The 21,798-nt window shown below is 36.4% G+C and overlaps 1 protein-coding gene across 1 annotated transcript in view; it reads right to left on the reverse strand.

Annotated features, from left to right (window-relative positions):
* SLC36A4 (solute carrier family 36 member 4) overlaps positions 1-21,798 on the reverse strand; it is a 54,326-nt gene that overhangs the window by 26,537 nt on the left and 5,991 nt on the right. The window contains exons 2-6 of the mRNA XM_046685626.1: positions 9,789-9,912; positions 8,538-8,628; positions 7,237-7,325; positions 5,967-6,062; positions 4,047-4,131 (exon numbers count right to left, since the gene is read on the reverse strand). Coding sequence (XP_046541582.1) covers positions 4,047-4,131; positions 5,967-6,062; positions 7,237-7,325; positions 8,538-8,628; positions 9,789-9,912 — 485 coding nt within the window. The remainder of the gene's footprint in view (positions 1-4,046; positions 4,132-5,966; positions 6,063-7,236; positions 7,326-8,537; positions 8,629-9,788; positions 9,913-21,798) is intronic.

Genomic DNA, 21,798 nt, shown 5'->3' on the forward strand with positions numbered 1-21,798 from the left:
CAGAGGTAGATCAGACCATAATTTAAATACCAGTGAAAATCTATTTGCCCCCCAAACACTGTGCCCTCCTTTCAACACAAGGATGTTATCAAGTCTCTGGATACATAAATTCTTAAGAACTAGATCCTACAGTAATAATAGCAAGCATTCTTTGTGTACTTTCTGTGTGTCAGGTACTGAACTAAATACCTTATATACATCTCTTTTGATCCTCAAAACAACTCTCTGGGGTGGGTGGTAGTATTAATCTCAATTTATAGTTGAGGAAACTGAGGTTCAGGGAGGGTGAAAAAAACTTACATAAAATGAAGTCAGTAAGTGGTGGTTCTAGGATTCAAATCCAGGCCTGAGACTCCAGAATCCAGTTTGTGACAGCTACATGTTGACCTGACCAAAACACTGCAACTCTGAAAAGGGCTCTGCCCAAGCAGCCAGCCACCTGGCCCCCACTTTGACATTTCCCTCTCTGAATATAGTAAGTACCAAGAGGCCAACAAGTAGGAGTTTAGAACAAAATTCTGATAGGATTCACAATTCAAATGTTTCCTTTAATTTTACACTTACAATCCACAATGTTCGGTGTCACTACAAATGTACACATCATCTTAAATTGCACAGAATGTATCTACTAGCTTTCAGTTACATAGGCAATTTATAACTCGTACTGGACTAAAAATCTCTCAGGTTACACCATGCACCATTTAAGAAATGCGCAGATCACATTTATCTTGTAATTGGCCGTCAAAACTTTATGCTTTATTTTCTATAATTTGAAATAGAATCAAAACTGGTAATTCACATTACTTGGCTTTTAAAGACATTTTTTTATTTCTTGGCTCAATTTTCTCAGTAACCAAATTATTTAGAGCCAAATACTTCTGTATCAAAGTACCTCCAATAATGAGATTAGGTAAAGATCAAAATCAAGCTCTAACAAGGATACCCAGCAAAAGAAAAGCAGGTACATAACCAATTTATAAAAGGGCTGTTTGAATTGTTAGGTGTTTGGGAATTTTAAATTAATTCTATCACAAATATCTCATAATTTAGTATTCTTTGGCAGAAAGATGATTATAAAAATTCTGAGGATTAAAAAATAAAATAAAATAAAAATGTAGATACATACCAGAGCAAGATTCAGGTAAACATTTGAGTCCTTTGGTGCCCTCTAGAGACAGAGATTGGCTATCTAATAGGACTTCCTATGATCTCACATGTTTACCAAAATGCAAAACACTGAAATAAATATTATAAAATAAAATTACTAATTTCAGTTGTTTCCATTTAGAGCTCATTTTACTAAAATCCACTACTTATTAACTTTTCAATGTTTCGGTAATTTAATGGTTAAAATTCCAAAGGCAGATTATGTACTTCAGTAAAGCTAAAACGCAGAATTAAAGCCATAACACCCTACATGTGTACATGCTTGACACTTACAAAGGCTTTCACAAAACTTTTGTCAACTGAGCCTCACAATAAGTTTATGAGTAACAAGGAGAGATTTTGTTACTATTCCCATTTTACAAATAAGGAAACTGAGGCTTGACCAGGGACAAAGGGGTCTTGCCCAACGTGTGAGTTAAAACAGAGAGCAGGGATTTGAATTCAGATCTTCTGACTCTCAAGTCCATGGTCTTTGGTATCACTACATTTTTTTCTCTTAACATAATATCCCTTCCCTTCTCTTCATGCAGGATTTATCTATCTGAAATTTCCTAGAGTATCTTAGAGTACGAACAGAGAGGAGCTACTGTAACCACGACGGACTGGAGTCATCGGAAGCACTACGCTTCTTTTTCCTCTGCCAACGGTCCACAGTGGCTTAATGGGACCAAGAACAGCTCTGTGGCAGTCACAGAGAAGGAGGTTCACACATCTGTATGGCAATTAAATCCTTAATTCTTTGATTTGATGAAATACTGAGCCTTCAGTTTTATGCAGATTAAGGTGGTAATAATCTTACAGTTTTTAACTGTACCAGCAGCAGTATTGGTAAAATTTAATCAACTGGTGTATCTGCTATTGGAGAGTGCTATCAAACGTGAGAGAATGCCTCTGCAGAGGGGCTGAAAATCCCCGATGACGCTGTTTCAGTGACTACCTGTCTGCTCTGCCGAGGTGATGGGTTCATCTCTCAACTTTTATGGTCTGAGGTCTTTTTCTATGTTGCTCTTTATGCCTTAAAAGAACTTTAATCTTTATCTCTACAGCAGGCATTCTCCTTACCTTCCAGAGAGTCACTTTTTCTACCTCGTCTTCTTAGGATATGTGCAAAAGAATTAAATTCTGCCATTCAACTTTGGAAGCAACTGATAATATTACATCAGAGAAAGTCACCAATCCTAAGCTTAGAGACACTTATTTTATGCATTTCATATACTCTTTATGTCATACACACTTTATATGCTCTTTAGGTCATACACACACACACAACTAAAATCAGTGTCCTGTTCAGTACTGGACAATTAATTAAAGCGGGTGGCAGCTGTGTCAGAGACTTAGGGTTCAGCCTAACTCACATGACGTAGGGCACACTGCTCATGCTTTGTGAGACTCGGTTTCCTCATTCATAAAATGAACATAGTGCTTACGTTACAGAGTAGTTGTAAAGATTAAATGATATATGTCATAGCTTATAAATTTAAGATTATAAGGCATTATTAGTATTATTCATAAATTCAAATCAAGCTTACTGGTAGCTCTCTTAGGAGATAATAGAAAAGATACAGTACTACCATGTTGCACAATCCCAGAAAGGCATCATTTCCACGGTATTCTACGTAAATGACTGGTAAAATGGTATTTCTTATCAGGTCTTGACAATAAATACTCTTTTAACTGAGTCAGTAGTCCTAGGAATATGCAACTTGTGGAATCAAATACTTGTAAAATCAAAAGCACACCATCTACAATGAGTAATGCTAATGAAAGCATCACCTGTTTCATCTATAAAAGAGGGTTCGACTCAATGAGACTTTCCAACATTAAAAATCTAAGCTGGCGGCTTTAGCAAACTATGGCCCACAGACCAAATCCAGTCTACCAACTATTTTTGCAAATAAAATGTTATTGGAATACAGCCATATCTATTTAAGCCTTGTCAGCGGCTGAGTTGAGCCAGAGATCATATGGCCAACAAAACCGAAAATACTTATCATTTGGCCCTTTACAGAAAAAGTTTGCCAATTTTTGGTCTAATTATAGAATGAAGCACACTTTACACTTAGAAAAGTAAATATATATTTATGTACATAGAAGTTCTTTAGAAAACACACTCACATCATCATTTTGCATTAAAATATCGACAAGTACTTCATATTACTATGCATAATGCCTACTATTGTACCATGCACATGTGGAAAATTAATAAATGTTATTGATTAAAATAATAATTAAAGAAGAGCAGGGGGTGATGCAGGAATAACAAAGGCAGACTTCCAGTTAAAGCACATAAAGAAACATGCTTTGGCATTGTTTTGATGGGGGAGCTTTTTTATTTCAGTGCTTTGCATGTTTGTTCAAATTGACAGCCGGTCTTGACCAAGACTGCAAACCACTCCCTCTTAAAGCAAACCTCTATAACATGGAGAGAACTACAGAACACTGTACGTTTCTAGAGAGATCTTTTTAGACAATGGCAATAATTATTGGATCTTTCTAATGTCCACTTTTTTACTTCACTTTTTGGGCTGCTGCCTAAAACCTTATATATTTCTTTAAAAAACACCAATGTAAAGAACATGCTCCCAAAACATCTGTGTATCTGCTTTTGAGATCTAAATTTCAAATAGCTAAGAATCAGTAAATTACGTCCTGTTCTGCTGAAAGAATAAGCATTATTGATATAATGGCAAGAAAAGTAAAATCAACAATAGCAGAAATCCAACTTGTAAAACAGAAGACTAAAGGAAAATCTACAAAGAAACGTGATTTATGAAAGGAACACATTTTTATATTCAACCATGGCTTACTCAGAGGAACCACAATGCCATAGTTATAGTGTTAGAAGAAAATGATTTCAGTAACTGGAGAAAAACACTTACTTGTTTCACATTTTCAGCTAAGAAGACAATATAAACACTACAGAATCCCAGCTGTGTTATCACCAGAAAAAAGTCAACCACACTCCTGAAAAGGAATACCCACAAATAAGCATCAATAAGTGCTGCTGAAATGCCAACATATATTTTCTCTTTTTAACTATTTTAAAACATTTTATAATAGCGTATATTCTTTTTACTTCCTTAAAATAAGAAACAGACTTAAAATATTTATTTTCTACAAAGATCATACATTCCTAACCAGTATGCCACTAGAATTATTATTGAGCAAAAGGAAGTTCTTTCATTAAGCTAAAAGGCCAAAATTTCTCGTTTATTTCTGAAATTCAACATTTTAAGAGTATCTCCTTATAAAATGATTTCATTAAAAATTTCATCTTTTAGATTAAGCCCATCTCTCCTACTTCTCAAAATCTTTTTCAGATTAACCTGGTATATTTCCCAGACCTCCCAGTTTCATGTCATTTGCACATATCATGAGCATGCTCTCTACTAGCCAAATCACTAATAAGACTAGGGAACGAGAAGGGACTGGGGGCTTGGCCTTAAATCATACCACCAGAGACCTCTCCAGTAGCTTAGCTCTGTTCTTATTTTTTAATGAGATACTCTAGAAAACTCTAGCTCTATAATATAGTGTGTGGAAGTGGGGAAGGGATATCACCAGACAAATTAGTATTATTTGGGTATGGTGGTTAATCAAGTTACAAATTTGCCACGTTATTAGTATATAGCCCATACTTCTCCACTTTGTCCTGGGAACAACCAGTGACTAAAATAGCACGCGCTTATTAATTCATTACAGTGTTTTTGCTTGACCATCAATGTCAAGCTGTCAAACAATCTTGTGTACAAATCTTCTGACTCTTCTTCTCCCATTTGAAACTGGAAGGGCCCTTGCCTATCTTTGTTCTTGCCATAACTCTACAGTTCTCCACGGTTCCTCAGGGATCTCATTTGTAAGTCATCTTGGTACCCTGAAATGAATTCAAGTTTCTTCTTTCTGATGAATTACATTCAAGTATTCCCTTAAGATCTCTTCATCCGACTTTGATTTTAGTAACCTGCCAACAACCATTCCAGCCACTTCGATCTGAAAGCCATTCTTCTTGACAGAAAAAAATGGACCGAGCTGCCTCTAGACTGGGGCAGAAGAAGAAAGAAGACAAGGTTCTGGGGGCAAATCCCCAGGGCATTACGCTCTGTTTTCTTCCTTCTCCTGCTCAGCAAGTCAGGAACTCTGAGGAGCTCATAAACAAATCTAACTTCCTGAGAATCCCCAGAAAAGCAATACTTAACCATAAACTACTCTACTGACACTGTTCTTTTTCTTCTAATTTCCACGACCCATATCCTTTGTACAATAGTCAGCATTTTGTTGATTGCTTATGCTTATTTTTTTAGTCCTGTATTCATTTGACTCTGATTAGCCATGTCCACTAAAGTTACATTTAAACAATAAGATAAAAGACTTATACCAAAATATATAGTTCAGATGTCTTATGAGCATGTAGCTAAACACCACAAGTTTATGTGAAATAACGAGATCATTAACTGTTTTCTTGCTTTTTTCCTTTACTTAAAAAATTATTGAACGTGATTACATCATAGGTTAGCCAGGTGCTTTATAAATATCATTTTATTTAAACTAATATAATAATCCTGTGAAGTGTTGTTATAAACTAATTTGATAGTGAGAAAACCAAAACAAAATAATAAATAATTTGACCCAGATCATAAAATTGACAGGTGGTAGAGTTGAGATTTGAACCAAGTTTGTCTAACTTTAAAGATTATGTTTATTCCCCCAACTTTATCATACTTCTATTCTTGTATCTTGTCAAATACTTAAAATTAATGTAATTTAGATAACCAGGCATTAAGAATATAGCAAATACTTACCGTCCCCACGCTGCTTGCTTCTGAAGGCAATTCCAAGGACTGACTTCCAAAGCAAAACTCACAGTGTCACTATAACCTAACGTTGACTTTTTAAACCTGTAATTAAATGACACACATGCATACAAAAAAGAAAAATTTTAAGTTGGTACATAAATCCATCCCTTGAAAAGAACATCAAATAAATGGGAATTAATCAATGCAGGCTATGCACTGACAGTTTTCAAGATTTCAAGATCTGCATACTCCTTAAGGATGTCTCAGGAAATTTTAAAATTTTACATCTGTACTTTTTACCAATATATTAGTTGTTATCTACTGTTAAAGTTTATATATTTGTAGTATTCATATAATGTATAATTCACATAATGTATAAGTATTTGTGCTTCACTGATTTAAACATTTCAATTACCTAAAAACATCAACTACATTGTTCATGCCTAAATTATTCTGTTCTTGGAACAGCATTATTTAATACATCTGTTTAATACAGGGCTTTATGATATATTTTCATATAAACTATCTTATTTAATCCTCACAATAGTCCCATGAGGTAGGTATTATTTCCCCATGTCTCATTCTCACTTTTTTTTCCAAGTATACATTCTTATTTAAACATCATATATGACTTGCCCAAAGTTTTAAGAATAAAGATTAGAATATTAGTTTACCAGAATAGGCAATATTTATTTTTTAAAAGTTAGTCCATTGTCCAGTAGTAGTATTTCATAATACAAAAATAAAGAATAAAGAATATTATTTTATCGACTATCTACCAATCCACACGTTAGTAAAGAGCATCAAAGGCATTATACCCAAAACTGAATTCCTACCAAATTGAAGACCACTACGCTATAACTAAAATAACACTGCTCCCTCCATTTCCCCCATATAACCTTCCTGATTTTCTTTCATTTATCCTGAATAAAAGAAACCATTCTATTTTACTAATAAGCCTATATTTTAAGAGAAGTAAGCACATTCCGAGCAGATTTCAACCATATGAAATGCTACCGTTTTCCATATTCACTATCTTAGACTTGTCCATATAATAGATTACAGGAAATACAACTGCTGGTTGCAAAGTACAGTAGAAATACAATAGATTACAGGAAATACAACTGCTGGTTGCAAAGTACAGTAGAAATACAATAGATTACAGGAAATACAACTGCTGGTTGCAAAGTACAGTAGAAATACAGGAGTATCTGATGCTTTAAATAAATACATAGCTTTAAAACAAGTTAAATAGACTTAACGAATCCACATTTACCTCTGACATAGAAAGTGACTGCAACGTACCAAAATGTGCATACAGTGAACAGAAATAATTCCTATAAACACAAGGCTGATTGGTCCAAGCTGTTGGAGAGAAAATTTATAAAGTTCAAATATTTAAGTTTAATAGAAATTAAGTTGCCTATAGCAATGAGACAATGGACTACTCATTTGCAGTGAAGAAGTATTTGCTGGACAAAATAATTAAGTAGTCATTTGCATAAGGGAAAATTACTAAACTTGATACAGAAAGAATTTCAGTAATACTTAACAACTACATATGATTCCATCTTATCAACTTGGCTATCCAAACCTATGAACACAGAGTATAGATAAGCAACAAAGTAGGATAGAATACAACATCACATTTCACACTAGATGGTAAGTCTATGACTATCAGTGTTCCACCATTATGATTATATGCAACCATGAATCACTATCTAAATGCCCAAAAAGCACTATATCAATCTTGGATTGTGGGCAATCCACTTTTACAGATTGCTTGTTGAGCACTTACTATGTGTGAGGAACTGTGCCATGAAAATTATTATTTGAAAAAGTGGTACATAAAAAACTTCCAGTATTTATTGACTAAAATTAAAGTAACGCCTGGATTATTAAGACACAGACAAAATACTGCCAAAGTTTATTTTTATAATCAGAAATTTTTAAGTTTCTCTAAATTAACACAAAGTCAAATGCAGAGAAAGATGATAGTTTAAACCGCTTTTTAGAAAACTGAACAATTAAAAAATGGTTAAGTATAACTTCATTACTTCATAAGTGAATTCCTCCCATGAAAATCCTCTATAATTACAATAATTGGTTCTAACAATACTTTGAATATTTGTTTTCAAAAAATATTGTTATTCCTTTCCTTAAGTACTATTTTTTAAATCTGAAAACTACAAATTTTATTCTGAATCTAAAAAACTATAAAGTTTCACCAACACAAATAATCTGCTCTATAAATATATTTGCTGACATGAGTACACTGCTTACATCTCTGAAAATCCAAAAGAATAATAAGATATACCCATACCTGGAAAGCAAATACTGTTTTGCATCTCTCTGTCAAATATTATAAATAAGTAAATAAGTTGAAATGAAAATAGTAATTCTCATTTTTTGTTAGACGTTATCATAGTTCACATAATTTTATCAATACAATGGCTAAATGATTATCTAATTGTCACCTAACCAGGTTATATTTGACTAGGCCAGATGTTAACTTGTAGTAATTTCGTCTGTCAATTAAGCCTGATAACTGTATCTTAACGAGATACAAAGTCTTACCACTATGCCTGCATTTTTAATCGCCAATGGAAGTCCTAAAAGGCCAGTTCCAATATTTCCTTTAAGAAGATGCACAAGAGTCTGTACAAATCTGAAAAGAAAAAGTCATAAGGTTTAAACGCTTTAGAACAAAAGCTATTAAGACGACACAATCATAGTTTCAGCACTAGAAGGGAACTGAAAATTAACCTAGGCAAGGAACCAAATAACATTTCATTTAACCAGAAGTTGAACGGGCCAGAAGTCATATTTGATTCAAGTCCTTGCCACTTAGAAGTAAAAATACAGAGGGTTATTTATAGAGATTAAGTGAGATATTTAAGTGAAAGTATTTTTGTACATATTAATGTAACTAAGAAAAGGTAATTTTCTCATAAAATTTTTTGCTGCTATGATATTCAGAACAACGCTGAAGATTACATATGGTTACATTAGTAAGACAGAGCAATTTAATTGACACTACCTATGTAATCAAGATACTAAACATATTTGATCTATAATTCTCAACTTAAGAGGAAGTTAATTAAAAGAAAAACATACAAGTTTTAAAACTATATGTATCATCAGGCAAGATAAATACTAATTAAGTTTTAGCCATCATGATCTCCCTAAAGGATTTCACCTAAGAAAAGTGTCAAAGAGCCATTGGACGGTCTCTTGACCAAGAAAAAAATAAACTAAACTAGGAAGAACAGCACAAACCTTAAACTTAGGAAACAAAAATGCTTGCATAAAAATACTTTTTAGTTTATACTATTCTTTTCTGATCAATTAAAATGTTACTTTGCTTAATTGTTAAATTACTATTGGGATAAGAACTTACTCAAATTTATTAATGATGACAAAATAACAAGAAAGGTTTAAAAAGTGTTCCACTGCTTTCCTACCACCATGACTTGGTTTCATACCATTCACTCAGCATAAAGAAGTGTTTACTCCCACCGTCTAGCTCCTAACCATTTCAGAAGCCACGTCTCTGAAAATTCATGTTCCTCTCAGTCATGTCTCCCTTCTTTCAAGAGCCAAAGCATCTGATACGTATCATCATTGTACTAACCCCTATACACTGCTCTGTCATTTAGACGTCTTTCTTCTTTCCCAAATAGACTATAAATGCCTTGGGGAGGGGGCTACGTCTTATTCATCTTTGTGTCTTCTGTAGTATCTAGTAAAGTGCCTTGCCTATAGAAGATGATTACAAAACATACACTGACTGAAAAGAAAAGGAGACATATAAACCGTAACACTTACGAAATGCCCTCCTGGTCATCCAGCTGGTAATGCTTCTGAACAGGCAGCAGCTCTTGCTCATGTTCTTCATCTGATGTCCCATCAAAATTCTGCTCATTTATTAAGGGCCTCATTACATCCATATCTTTAAAAAGAAAAACAAAGTACTTCACTATCATTTTAAAAATTGGGTTAAAGATGGTATAAATGAAATTTTGTAAGTAGGATATACCACATATAGTCATCTTTACTATTTCCATCCTAAGTTAATTCGTATTAATACCCTGAAGTTTCAGTATATTTAAAAAGTAACAACGAGACTTATTTGCTGGATATTTTGTCTGGACTAAGCAGTGCAAAGTAACAGGCGTTAAGTCTTCAATGTAAAATTTTTCTGCTTTGTCTACATGAGGTTTACAGTAAATGACCATAGAACTATGGGATGAAAAATGTGAAGAAATAATCAAATGAATTTTCATCTCATGTTAGCTTCAAATCAGACTGTATCCATAAACAGCAATCATATTTTTAAATGCTTTAAGAAAATTGTAAAGCCATTCCAATCTTTAAAATTTTAATACCAAAATTTGCTTTTATATCTAACAATTTTTAGCATAATTTTGCTCCTCTCAGGGAGAAAGACAACACTAGTCATCACTGTCTATCTTGTTCTAGCAAAATTCACTAAATTCAAATTTATTAGATGACTCACACGCATTAGTAAGGTCTGAAGTACAGGATGTTTTAAAGAAATGAAAGTTTGTTCCATTCAAATAGATAATAAACCTAAGTTAACAGGAAGCTGGAGTAACCTAAATGATTTACTTGAGAATGACTGACTGACATATAACTTTTTAAAACTTTTTATTTTGGAATAATTTCAAACTTATATTAAATTTGCAAGAATAGTACCAAAAAACTCTTACATATCCTTTACAGATTCACTAATTTTTTAACATTTTGCCACATTTGCTTTTTCTCTCTCAAATGTATATTATGTTTTATTCACTATTTGAGAGTAGGTTACATATATTGTGCCACTCCACCCTGTCATTAGCATGTATTCCCTAAGAACAAGAATATTTTCTTGAATATTCACATTACTGTTATCAAATTCAGGTAGTTTAATATTGATACTTTTCTTTATTCTACATTCCATACTCCAACTCATCAACTGTACCAATAAAGTTCTCTTAGCAACATTTTTTTTCAGTGCAGGGTCATGTATTGCATTTACTTGAGTTATTCTGCTTGTTACCTTTGCCACTATATCTTTTATGATGCCCTTATTCCCCTTTTTTTCTTCATCTTTTACTATCTTGTTCATTAGTTTTAAATGGTATCCTCTGAATTCCACCTATTACCTATACAGCAATTAATGGTCTTATTCTAATTTTGCTTTTCTCTGTCTCTTATCCTCTCATTTTTCAGTTGTATTCTTTCAACTTTGGCAATATATATGATGTTTTATATACTGTTATTCCAGTCACGTCCCCACGCACGTCTTAGACTCAAATCTCCAATCACTGTGTTAAACGCTTCCATCAGTGTTCTGCCAAAGTCTCCTCAATCATCCCTTGACCGGGAGAAGTTCATCCTCTAGTAGAATGTGCATCAGAATGACCTGTAGGGCTTGTTAAAACACAAATTGATGTACTCCACCCCAAAGCTTCTCATTCCATAGGTCAGGGGTGGGCCTGAGAAGATACATTTCTGACAAGTTCCCAGGTGATTCTGACGTTGCTGGTCTGGGTACCACACTTTGACAACCACTGCTCTAGTAGATTCCTCAGGAAGGGCTCATTGGCACAGTACTCCCTGAGTTTTTGCATGTTTTAAACTGTTTTTCTATAGCCTTGATATGAAGGACAGCTAGATATAACATCCTTGGCTCACACTTTCTATCCTTGAGTTTCTTGAAAATGCTGCTCCACAATTGCCTTGCTTTGTATGCTACTCTTGAGAAGTCTGATGCCAGACTAATTTTCTTAGTCAGTCTGTAATCTGTTCTTTTTGCTTGAGATCCTAAGGACCTTTTCTTTGTCTTTAAAGTCTAATGGTTTTACTATGATATGTCTTGGGGCTGAGCATTCTAAGTCAATTTTCCCAGGGACACAGTTGATATGTAGATTTAGGTTTTGTCTTATTCTGGAAAATTTTCTTGGATTATAGCTTTAAATATTTGTTTAGTTCTAATATTTTGTTCTTCTTCTTTAGAGATCCTAATTACATGTTGGATCTTCTTTGTCTTCCATTTCAGCCACTTTCTCTTTGACCCTGTTGATGTCTTTCTTTACCTCACTTAAACTCTTCTTTGAAATTCAATGAGTCCATTAAATTTCCATTTCAATATCTTCTCCCTTGGACACCTTGTAATTTATTATTTATGATTCTTCCTATTGCCAGGCATTTCATGGACATGGACCCTAGTTTGAGAGTATTCCCTTCTGTCAGGATAGGGAAGCTCAGTTTATTTTGATGATGTGAGTTATTAGGGGTGATAGCGAGTAACTGGCATGTCTTCTGGGTGTCCTTCATTTCTGCGTGATCTTCAATTTCCCCCATTACTTCCTTCTTTCTCTTAACTTCCAGGTATGTGAGGGGCATTTCCACTGCTCTTTTTATCTACTCCTCCTCCAGAAGCAATGTGTTGCCAAGGCTACCCCCTCTATTCCTGCTGATGTTTAAATTCCTTCCCTGGGGGCCAGCCTGGTGGTGGAGCGGTTAAGTGTGCATGTTCCACTTCAGCGGCCCAGGGTTCGCAGGTTCAGATCCTGGGTGCAGACATGGCACCGCTTGGCATGCCATGCTGTGGTAGGCGTCCCACATATAAAGTAGAGGAAGATGGGCTTGGAAGTTAGCTCAAGGCCAGTTTTCCTCAGTGAAAAGAGGAGGATTGGCAGCAGTTAGCTCAGGGCTAATCTTCCTAAAAAATAAATAAATAAATTCCTTGCCTGTACTCAGTGCTGTGAATTACCAACTCCCAGACTTGACCTCTGTTTAGACTTTTAACACTTTACTTCAGAATTTCTCTTTCTGAAGGAGATTTTCACTGTGCTTCTTCCAAGCTTCTTGCTTCCCTCTCCTCTTTTTGAGAGAGATTCTAAGACCCCTCCCCCACTCTCTATGCTATTTATTTTTCTATTTATAGACAATTTAAAGTTTGTGGTATTCTTGGTCTCCTAGTAATGCTAAAAGAATAATTTCATAAATGGGTTTAGTTGCGCTCCTTGTTAAATTAACAGGTTTTTGGGGAGGATATGTGGAGAAATTAGGATTCAGGCAGCCGCCATTATACCAGAAAGCCAGCCTTAGTGGTCTAGTGGTTAAGATTCAGCACTCACTACCACCACAGCCCGGGTTCATTTCCCAGTCAGGGAACCACACTACCCATCTGTCAGTTGTCATACTGTTGAAGCTACATGTTACTGGGATGCAGAAAGCTATGCCATCAGTATTTCAAATACCAGCAGGGTCACCCATGGTGGACACGTTTCAGCAGAGCTTTCAGACTAGACAGACTAAAAGGAAGGACCTGGCCTCCCACTTCCGAAAAAAATTGGCCATGAAAACACAATGAATGGCAATGGAGCACTGTCTGATACAGCAGCACCTGAGGGTGAGAGGATGGTACAAAAATACCAGATAGGGTTCTCCTCTGCTATACACAGGGTCGCTAAGAGTTAGAGTCAAGTCCTCAGCACTAACAACAGCAACGTTATCCCAATGCTAACTGGAACTCAGCACAACAGTTTTTCATAAGTTAAGCTTTTTTTCTTTTCCCCCAAAGCCCCCCAGTACACAGTTATATATCCTAGTTGTGAGTGCCTCTGGTTGTGCTGTGTGGGACGCCGGCTCAGCGTGGCCTGATGAGCAGTGCCAGGCCCGCACCCAGGATCCAAACTCGTGCAACCCTGGGCGACCGAATCAGAACGCGGGAACTTAACCACTCGGCCATGGGGCTGGTCCCCATAAGTTAAGCTTTAAGATAGTGCAAGGTGCTTTAGCTTTGTAACATGTTTTTTTGTAATATATTTTGAAATCAGGAATTGTGATCAGCTTTATTCTTCTTTTTCAAGATTGTTTTGGCTACATGGGTCGTTTTTAAATTAAAATAGTACAATATCGGCATAAAGACAAACACATAGACCAATGGAACAGAACAGAGAGCCCAGAAATAAATCTATGCATATATGGTCAACTCATCTTCGACAGGGGTGCCAAGAATACACAATGGGGAAAAGAAAGTCTCTTCAACAAATGGGGTTGGGAAAACTGGATAGCTACATGCGAAAGAATGAAACTGGGTCTTTATCTTACACTATACACAAAAATGAACTCAAAATATATTAAAGACTTAAATATAAAACTTGAAACTTATAAAACTCCTACAAGAAAATACAGGGAGAAAGCGCCACACATTGGTTTTGGCAATGATTTCATGGATCTGACATAATAAGCACAGCCCAAAAAAAGCAAAAATTGACAACTGGGACTACATCAAACTAAAAAGCTTCTGCACAGTAAAGGAAATAATCAACAGATTGAAAAGCAAGCCGACAGAATGAATATATTTGCAAACCATCTATCTGATGAGGGGTAATTTCCAAAATATACAAGGAACTCCTACAACTCCACAGCAAAACAACTAATCTGATTAATAAATTGGCTAAAGATTTGAACAGACACTTCTCCAAAGAAGACATACAAATGGCCAAAAGGTATAAGAAAAGATGCTTAATGTCACTAACCAGTAAGGAAACGCAAATCAAAACCACAATGAGATACCACTTCACACCTATTATGGCGGCCATTATCAAAACAACAAAAGGCAACAAGCTTGGCAAAGATGTGGAGAAACTGGAATCCTTGCACACAGTTGACGGGAATGCAAAATATTGCAGCTGCTATGGAAAACAGTATGGAGATTCCTCAAAGAATGAAAAACAGAACTACCATAAGATCCAGCAATCCCACTTCTGGGTATTTATGCAAAAGAACTGAAATCAGGAGCTTGAAATATTAGCACTTCCATGTTCACTGCAATGCTATACACAATAGCCAAAATGTGGAAACCTAAATGTCCACAGACAAGTGAATGGATACAGAAAATGGGGCATATACATAAAATGAAAAATTATTTAGCCTTAAAAAAGAAAAATCTTGTAACATGCAACAACATGGATGAACCTTGAAGATATTATTCTAAATGAAATGTCACAGTCAGAGAAATTCAAATACACATGATTCTACCTACACAAGGTGTCCGAAACAGTCAAACTCATAGAAGCAAAGAACAGAATGGTGGTTTCCAGGGCCTGGCTGGAGGGGGAAATGGGAAGCTGCTAGTTAACATGTATAAAATTTCAGCTATGCAAGATAAATAAGTTCTAGAGATGTGATGCACAACATTGTGCCTATAGTTAACAATACTGTACTGTACACTTGAAGGTCTCTTAAGAGGGTAGATCTCATGTTAAGTGTTCACACCACAATTAAAAAAACAAGATGCCTGAAATGAGTCTATTCTTAAGTCATTTAACTATTCTTCCTCTAAAAATGTTACTGATACGTGTAAAGTAAAATCCACTGAATTACCAGAAGTTCAAAATTCCTGGAGTCCAAATAAATGAGGATTTTCTATAATTCAAATGCCCCAACTTTTTGTCTTTGGGTGGTTTTTCTAACCCTTTAATCTTTGAGACATTCTCCACAGATTGTTTTGTAGGAGTTTCTTGCTTCTTGTTCTCCAATATCAAAAATGGCTCAGCCTAGACACGTGCACAATGAAAATTAAGGAAATTAAGTGTTTCCCAGTATTAGGTCTACTGGACTATCTATTACCTCACATTTACCCTAGATATCTATTAATATTATAAATCACGTTCATCTTTCGCTTGAACAGATCCTATATGCTCTTCTATACCAAGTAAATGGGTGCTTTGTCTTGTAAATCCATTGTATTAACTTGCTAGAGCTGCCATAACAAACTACTACAAAATGGGAGGCTTGAATGATAGAAATTTATCGTCTCACAGTTCCAGAGGCTAGAAGCCCAAAATCAAGGTGTTGGAAAGGTTGGTTCCTTCTGAGGGTTAGGAGAGAAGGATCTGTTCCACGCTTCTCTCCTTAGCTTGTAGATGGCTGTCTTTGAGTTCACAGGGCATTCTCCCCGTATGCGTGTTTGTGTCCAAATTTCCCCTTATTATAAAGACATGAGTCATATTGGATTAGAGGCCCACTCTACTCCAGTATGGCCACATCTTAACTAACTACATCTACAATGATCCCATCTCCAAATAAAGTCACATTCCGTGGTACTGAGTGTTAGTACTTCAACATTTGAATTTAACCCATAACAACCATCATTATTAGTTGTATCAGCTTCAAACAGACACGTTAGTATTTTCATTCCTAAATTTATTCCATTGCCCTTGCTGACTCTTGAGTTCATTTGCATTTTTTATCAACTATCCAAATTGTCAATTATTTGAACTCTCTTCTTTCTGCCAAGAGGCTGTACATATGTTTTGGACAGTATGCAGTACTCAGTATACCATTTAAGTTCTCAATAAAGATAGCTATCATTACCAATATTTCAAAAACTGAAAAATCTGTTATTGAAAGTACACTTCCCAAGAGATCATAGCAGCAGTGGAAAGTGAAGATGAAGTAAATTTCTCATAACTTTAAAAAATATGAAATCTAAATGGTAAGGATACTTTTAACAGTATCATAAGAGAATTTATTTTTAATATCTTTTTAGGTAAACCTGAATATCTGAAATTGTTAAAATGATCTATAAATACTAGTTGTATAATTTACAGAATCAAGTTTTTAAAATAGTATTACAATGTGCACTCATATTCCCAAGGAAAAGTTAGTTGGTCTCTCAATTTAACAAATTTACATTGTATAGCAATTGTCTTATTTAATCTTGTTGAACAGTGTAATGCCTTATGGTTTACACTTTTCCCTAATTCTTAAATTCATTATTTCTAAATTTCATGTGGTCTAGGAAACATTAAACATGACTTACTATGAACAGTAGCTTTTACATATATTTCCTCCCTTTAAATACATTTGTCTTATCCTCCATATTTAAAACCTTAATGAAAATTTAATTATTCCAGGAAGCTTCTCTAACTAACCTTCCCAAAATGAGATTAAAAACAGTTAATTTTTAAACTTTGCAACTATTTGAGAGAAAAATACTTATTAACAATGTTAAGAATTTTAAAAGTACATATTTACATATTGTTTCAATTCTACCATTAAAGCTGTGAGATATTATTAGCTAACTTCTAACTATATCCTTTAATATATTTTTAAAAACTACATTAAAAAAGAAAGAACTGAGGGGCCAGCCCAGTGGTGCAGCAGTTAAGTTTGCATGTTCTGCTTCGGCAACCCGGGGTTCGCCAGCTAGGATCTGGGGTGTGGACATATGTACCGCTTGGCAAGCCATGCTGTGGCAGGCGTCCCACATACAAAGTAGAGGAAGATAGGCATGGATGTTAGCTCAGGGCCAGTATTCCTCAGCAAAAAGAGGAGGATTGGCAGCAGATGTTAGCTCAAGGCTAATCTTCCTCAAAAAAAAACAAAAAAAAAAAGAACGAACTGAGCCAGCTTTGATGGCAAGTTTGGCAAGCTCCACTTTGGTGGCCTGTATTCAGTTCCTCGGTGCAGAACCACACCACTCATCTCTCAGTAGCCATGCCATGGCAGTGGCCCACACAGAAGAACTAGAAGGATCTACAACTAGAATATACAACTACGTACTGGGGCTTTGGGGAGGAAGGAATAAAAAAGAGAGGAAGATTGGCAATAGATGTTAGCTCAAAGAAAATCTTTCCTAGAAAAAAAAGAAAGAACGAACTAAGACTTCCCCTGCTGTTTTAGTCTACATTATTTAGGCAACATTACATACTAAGAAGTATGTATTATTAAACTAAGTAAACTAAGAGTAGGTGAAGCAACCAGGTTTCAGGGCTGAGTATGTTAGTTTGAATGGTACAAAATAGTTCCTGAGTCTAAAGGATAAATTAAAAGACATCTAACTACAAATATCTGGGAAAGTGATATCCTTACATACCCAAGAAGTTGCATCTTTAAAAAGTAATAACCCGGGGGCTGGCCCTGTGGCCGAGTGGTTAAGTCTGCGCGCTCCACTGCAGGCAGCCCAGTGTTCCGTTGGTTCGGATCCTGGGCGCGGACATGGCACTGCTCCATCAGGCCACACTGGGGCAGCATCCCACATGCCACAATTAGAGGGACCCACAACAAAGAATATACAACTATGTACCAGGGGGCTTTGGGGAGAAAAAGGAAAAAATAAAAATCTTTAAAAAAAAAAAAAAGGTAATAGCCCATTTAAGCCTAGATCTCTGAGGATGAGATTTATTAATAAATAGAGTCAACTAGTTATTTATAACTTTTATAAGCTCCAGGTAATACTAAATATAAAATGCAAAACTGTATTTTTGTTCCAAAGTTAGGCATACAGCACAGGAAAATGCAATAATATTATTTTCTTATATTTAATTCTTCAATTTCTTAGGAGCGGTAACAGCATTGGCATCAGCCACGAGACTGAGTGGGGCATTCTAGGTTTGAGAATACACACCTGCTTGATAAACTTTACGGTGGTTTAACATGGCTGAAACAGAAGGTACATGTATACAACAGAAAATTAACCTGGAAAGCTTGAAAAGATTTTACAAACTGTGCTAAGGAATTTGAACTTCATCTTACAGGCTGTGAGAAGCCAGAGAAGGACTTAAGGTTTAAATAGTCAGATCTGCATTTGAGCAGTACCACCCTGGCAGCAGTGAAAAGGAGCAGCAGCAGAGCCAGAGACCAATTAGAAGACAGTCCAGGCAAGAGATAGTGAGGGCTTGAACTAACTCAGTTCGGTTGAAGAGAAAAGAATGGTTACTCAGAGGACAGAAACAAGACTCATTGATTCACCACATGTGGAAGGTAAAGGAGTTGAGGATGCTTCCTAGGTCACTGTCACAGAGAAAAAGGAATGGATGGTGATATCAGTGAGAACGGAAACACAGGGAGGCAGGGTCGTGTGGTCAAGAGCCCATGATGGCACCTAGGTTGAAACCCAAGCCCACCAGCAGTAGTTCTGGGAATCTAAGTTAGTCTCATGACTTCAGTTCAGCCACAGGAAATTATTTCTCCTCCCTTGGTGGCCTTATTTTCTCTCGCTTCTGGCCTCATATAGGCTGTTCCTGCTGAATCATACTCTGTTCTCCCATTCCTTCTTCTTTCTTTCCAGCTTTATCTAACTGCTATATGTCTTACTCATTTTTCAAGTCTCAGTTTACACACCATTTCTTCCCAGTATCTTCCTTTACCCCAGTCTGGCTTAAGTCTCTCCCCGAGGTATTCCCACAGCACCCTACAATCCCCCTATATTAGCACTTAACACATTGCATTGTAATGGTCCATTTACTTTTCTGCATTCTCTACTAAGAGACAGGAATGATGTCTGACTTGTCTAGTGGTGTAGCCTCAGTATTTGGAACATGGTAGATACTCAACAAATGAATAAATAAATTCATGAAAGAAAAAGCATGTTAAGGAGGAAGTATGAGTTCAATTTTTAAATCATTTAACCTCAGATTGTAGTGAATGAGTAGTTAGAAATGGAGTCTGGAGATGAGGAGAGAATTCTGAGCTGAAGATGAAGATTTGAAAATTACATTAGAATGAAGGTAATAAATAATTGGAGCCAAAAGACAGGATGAGGTCACTCAGAGATCGTATGGAGAAGAAAAGAGCTGAAGACAGAATACTAGGGATCCAGTAACATTTTAAATTTAAGGAAAAAGTTGGCAAAGGTAACTGAAAAGGATTGATCACAGCCTCTATTAGTTTGGTACAACAAGCACCTAAAATTGTAAGCAAAACATTAAAGTTTTCACATCAGTCCTGTCAATAAACACAATCCATTTCCCGTGAGCAGTTTCTAGCTCAGGTTCCGGGAAGGAAGCACCCATCACCACTCCCATATCCTTCCCTTGGTTATTTCACACTGTCACGTCACTGTTGCCTCTCCAATCTCATTTCCTACTCCGCCCCTTGCAAACTCCTCTGAGTGCTCACTCGCTGCCAGAGAAGTAGGAGGTAAAGAATTAGTGTCCATCTTCTCTCCTGGAACCTCCTGTGGGATTCCCAGAAAGATGTGTATGTGCAAGCAGTTAGTTGGATGTCATGGACTGGACGTTTGTGTCCCCGCCAAATTCATATGTTGAAACTCCTGGGGCCAGCCCAGTGGTGCAGTGGTTAAGTGCGCACATTCTGCTTCGGCGGCCCAGGGTTGGCTGGTTCAGATCCCGGGTGCGCACATGGCACCACTTGGCACGCCATGCTGTGGTAGGCGTCCCACATATAAAGTAGAGGAAGATGGGCATGGATGTTAGCTTAGGGCCAGTCTTCCTCAGCAAAAAGAGGAGGATTGGCAGCAGTTAGCTTAGGGCTAATCTTCCTCAACCAAAAAAAAAGAAAAAAGAAACCCCATCCCCCAGTGTGATAGTATTAGGATGTAGGTCCTTTGGGAGGTAATTAGGTTTATATAAAGTCATGAGGGTGGACCCCCATGATGGGATTAGTGTCCTTATAAGAAGAGGAAGACTATAGAGCTCTCTTATTCCACCATCTGGGGACACAGCACGAAGATGGCCATCTGTAAACCAGGAAGAGGGCTCTGACCAGGAACTAAATCAGCTGGCATTTTATCTCAGACTCTTCCACCTTCTGAACTGTGAGAAATAAATGTTTGTTGCTTAAGCCACCCAATCGACGGCATTTGTTATAGCAGCCTGAGCTGACTAAGACACAAGCGTTGCTTTCCCTGGCACAATGCATTCCGCCAGCTTACCCGCCAACTTGCAGGTGAGAAGGGTGGCAAGGACTAACATGGCTTTGCGCCCATCAGCATTGCAGGCAGAGCACAATACAGGAGCTGGTGCAGAGGCACAAGTCCTCCCACAAATTTTATTGGTTGCTGGCCCTTTTCAAGAGCCTCTGTTAATGGACTGTCATCACCTCCCACCAATACCTACTAACAATAGCCCCTCATCACAAACGGTCTATGCCTCCTGACTGAATGAATGCAATAAAAGAGGTTGCAATCTTTTTCAATTCAGTTTCACAAATATTAACGGAGCTCCAATATATGTGTCAGATACTATTAGATGCTGGGAATGAAGCAATTATCGAAACTAACAAAAATTCTTGCCCTCATGGAGCTCAAATTCTAGTGGAGGAAAGACAACAAATACGCAAAACAGAGTATACTAGTGTTAAGTGCTAAGGAGAAAAATAGGGATTAGGAGGGAGAGCCTGTAACTTTAGACAGGATAGTTTTATGGTTTTAGGTCTTACATTCAAGTCTTTAATCCTTTTTGAGTTAATTTTGGACATGGTGTAAGATAGTAGTCTAATTTCATTCTTTTGCATGTGTCTGCTCAGTTTTTCCAACACCATTTATTGAAAAGACTCTCCTTTCCCCATTGTATATTCACAGCTCCTTTGTCATAAATTAGTTGAGCATATACGCGTGGCTTTATTTCTTGGCTCTCTATTCTGTTCCACTGGTCTTTGTGTCTGTTTTTATACCAATATCATCATGTTTTGAATACTACAGCTTTGTAAGACAGTTTGAAATCAGGCAGCATGATACCTCCAGCTCTGTTCATCTTTCTCAAGATTGCTTTGGCTATTTGGGATCTTTTGTGGTTCCATACAAATTTTAAGACTGTTCTATTTCTGGAAAAATGCTATTGGAATTTTGATAGAGATTGCATTGAATCTGTAGATTGCTTTGGGTAATATGGACATTTTAATAATATTAACCCTTTCAATTCATGAGCACAGAATATCTTTCCATTTATTTGTGTCTTCGTCAATTTCTTTCATCAATGTCGTATAGTTTTCAGTGTACAGGTTTTTCACCTCCTTGGTTAAATTTATTCCTAAGTATGTTATTCTTTTTGATGCAGTTGTAAATGGGGTT

Source organism: Equus quagga, chromosome 14 (assembly GCF_021613505.1).
Source record: "Equus quagga isolate Etosha38 chromosome 14, UCLA_HA_Equagga_1.0, whole genome shotgun sequence".
NCBI classification, from domain to species: Eukaryota; Metazoa; Chordata; class Mammalia; order Perissodactyla; family Equidae; genus Equus; species Equus quagga.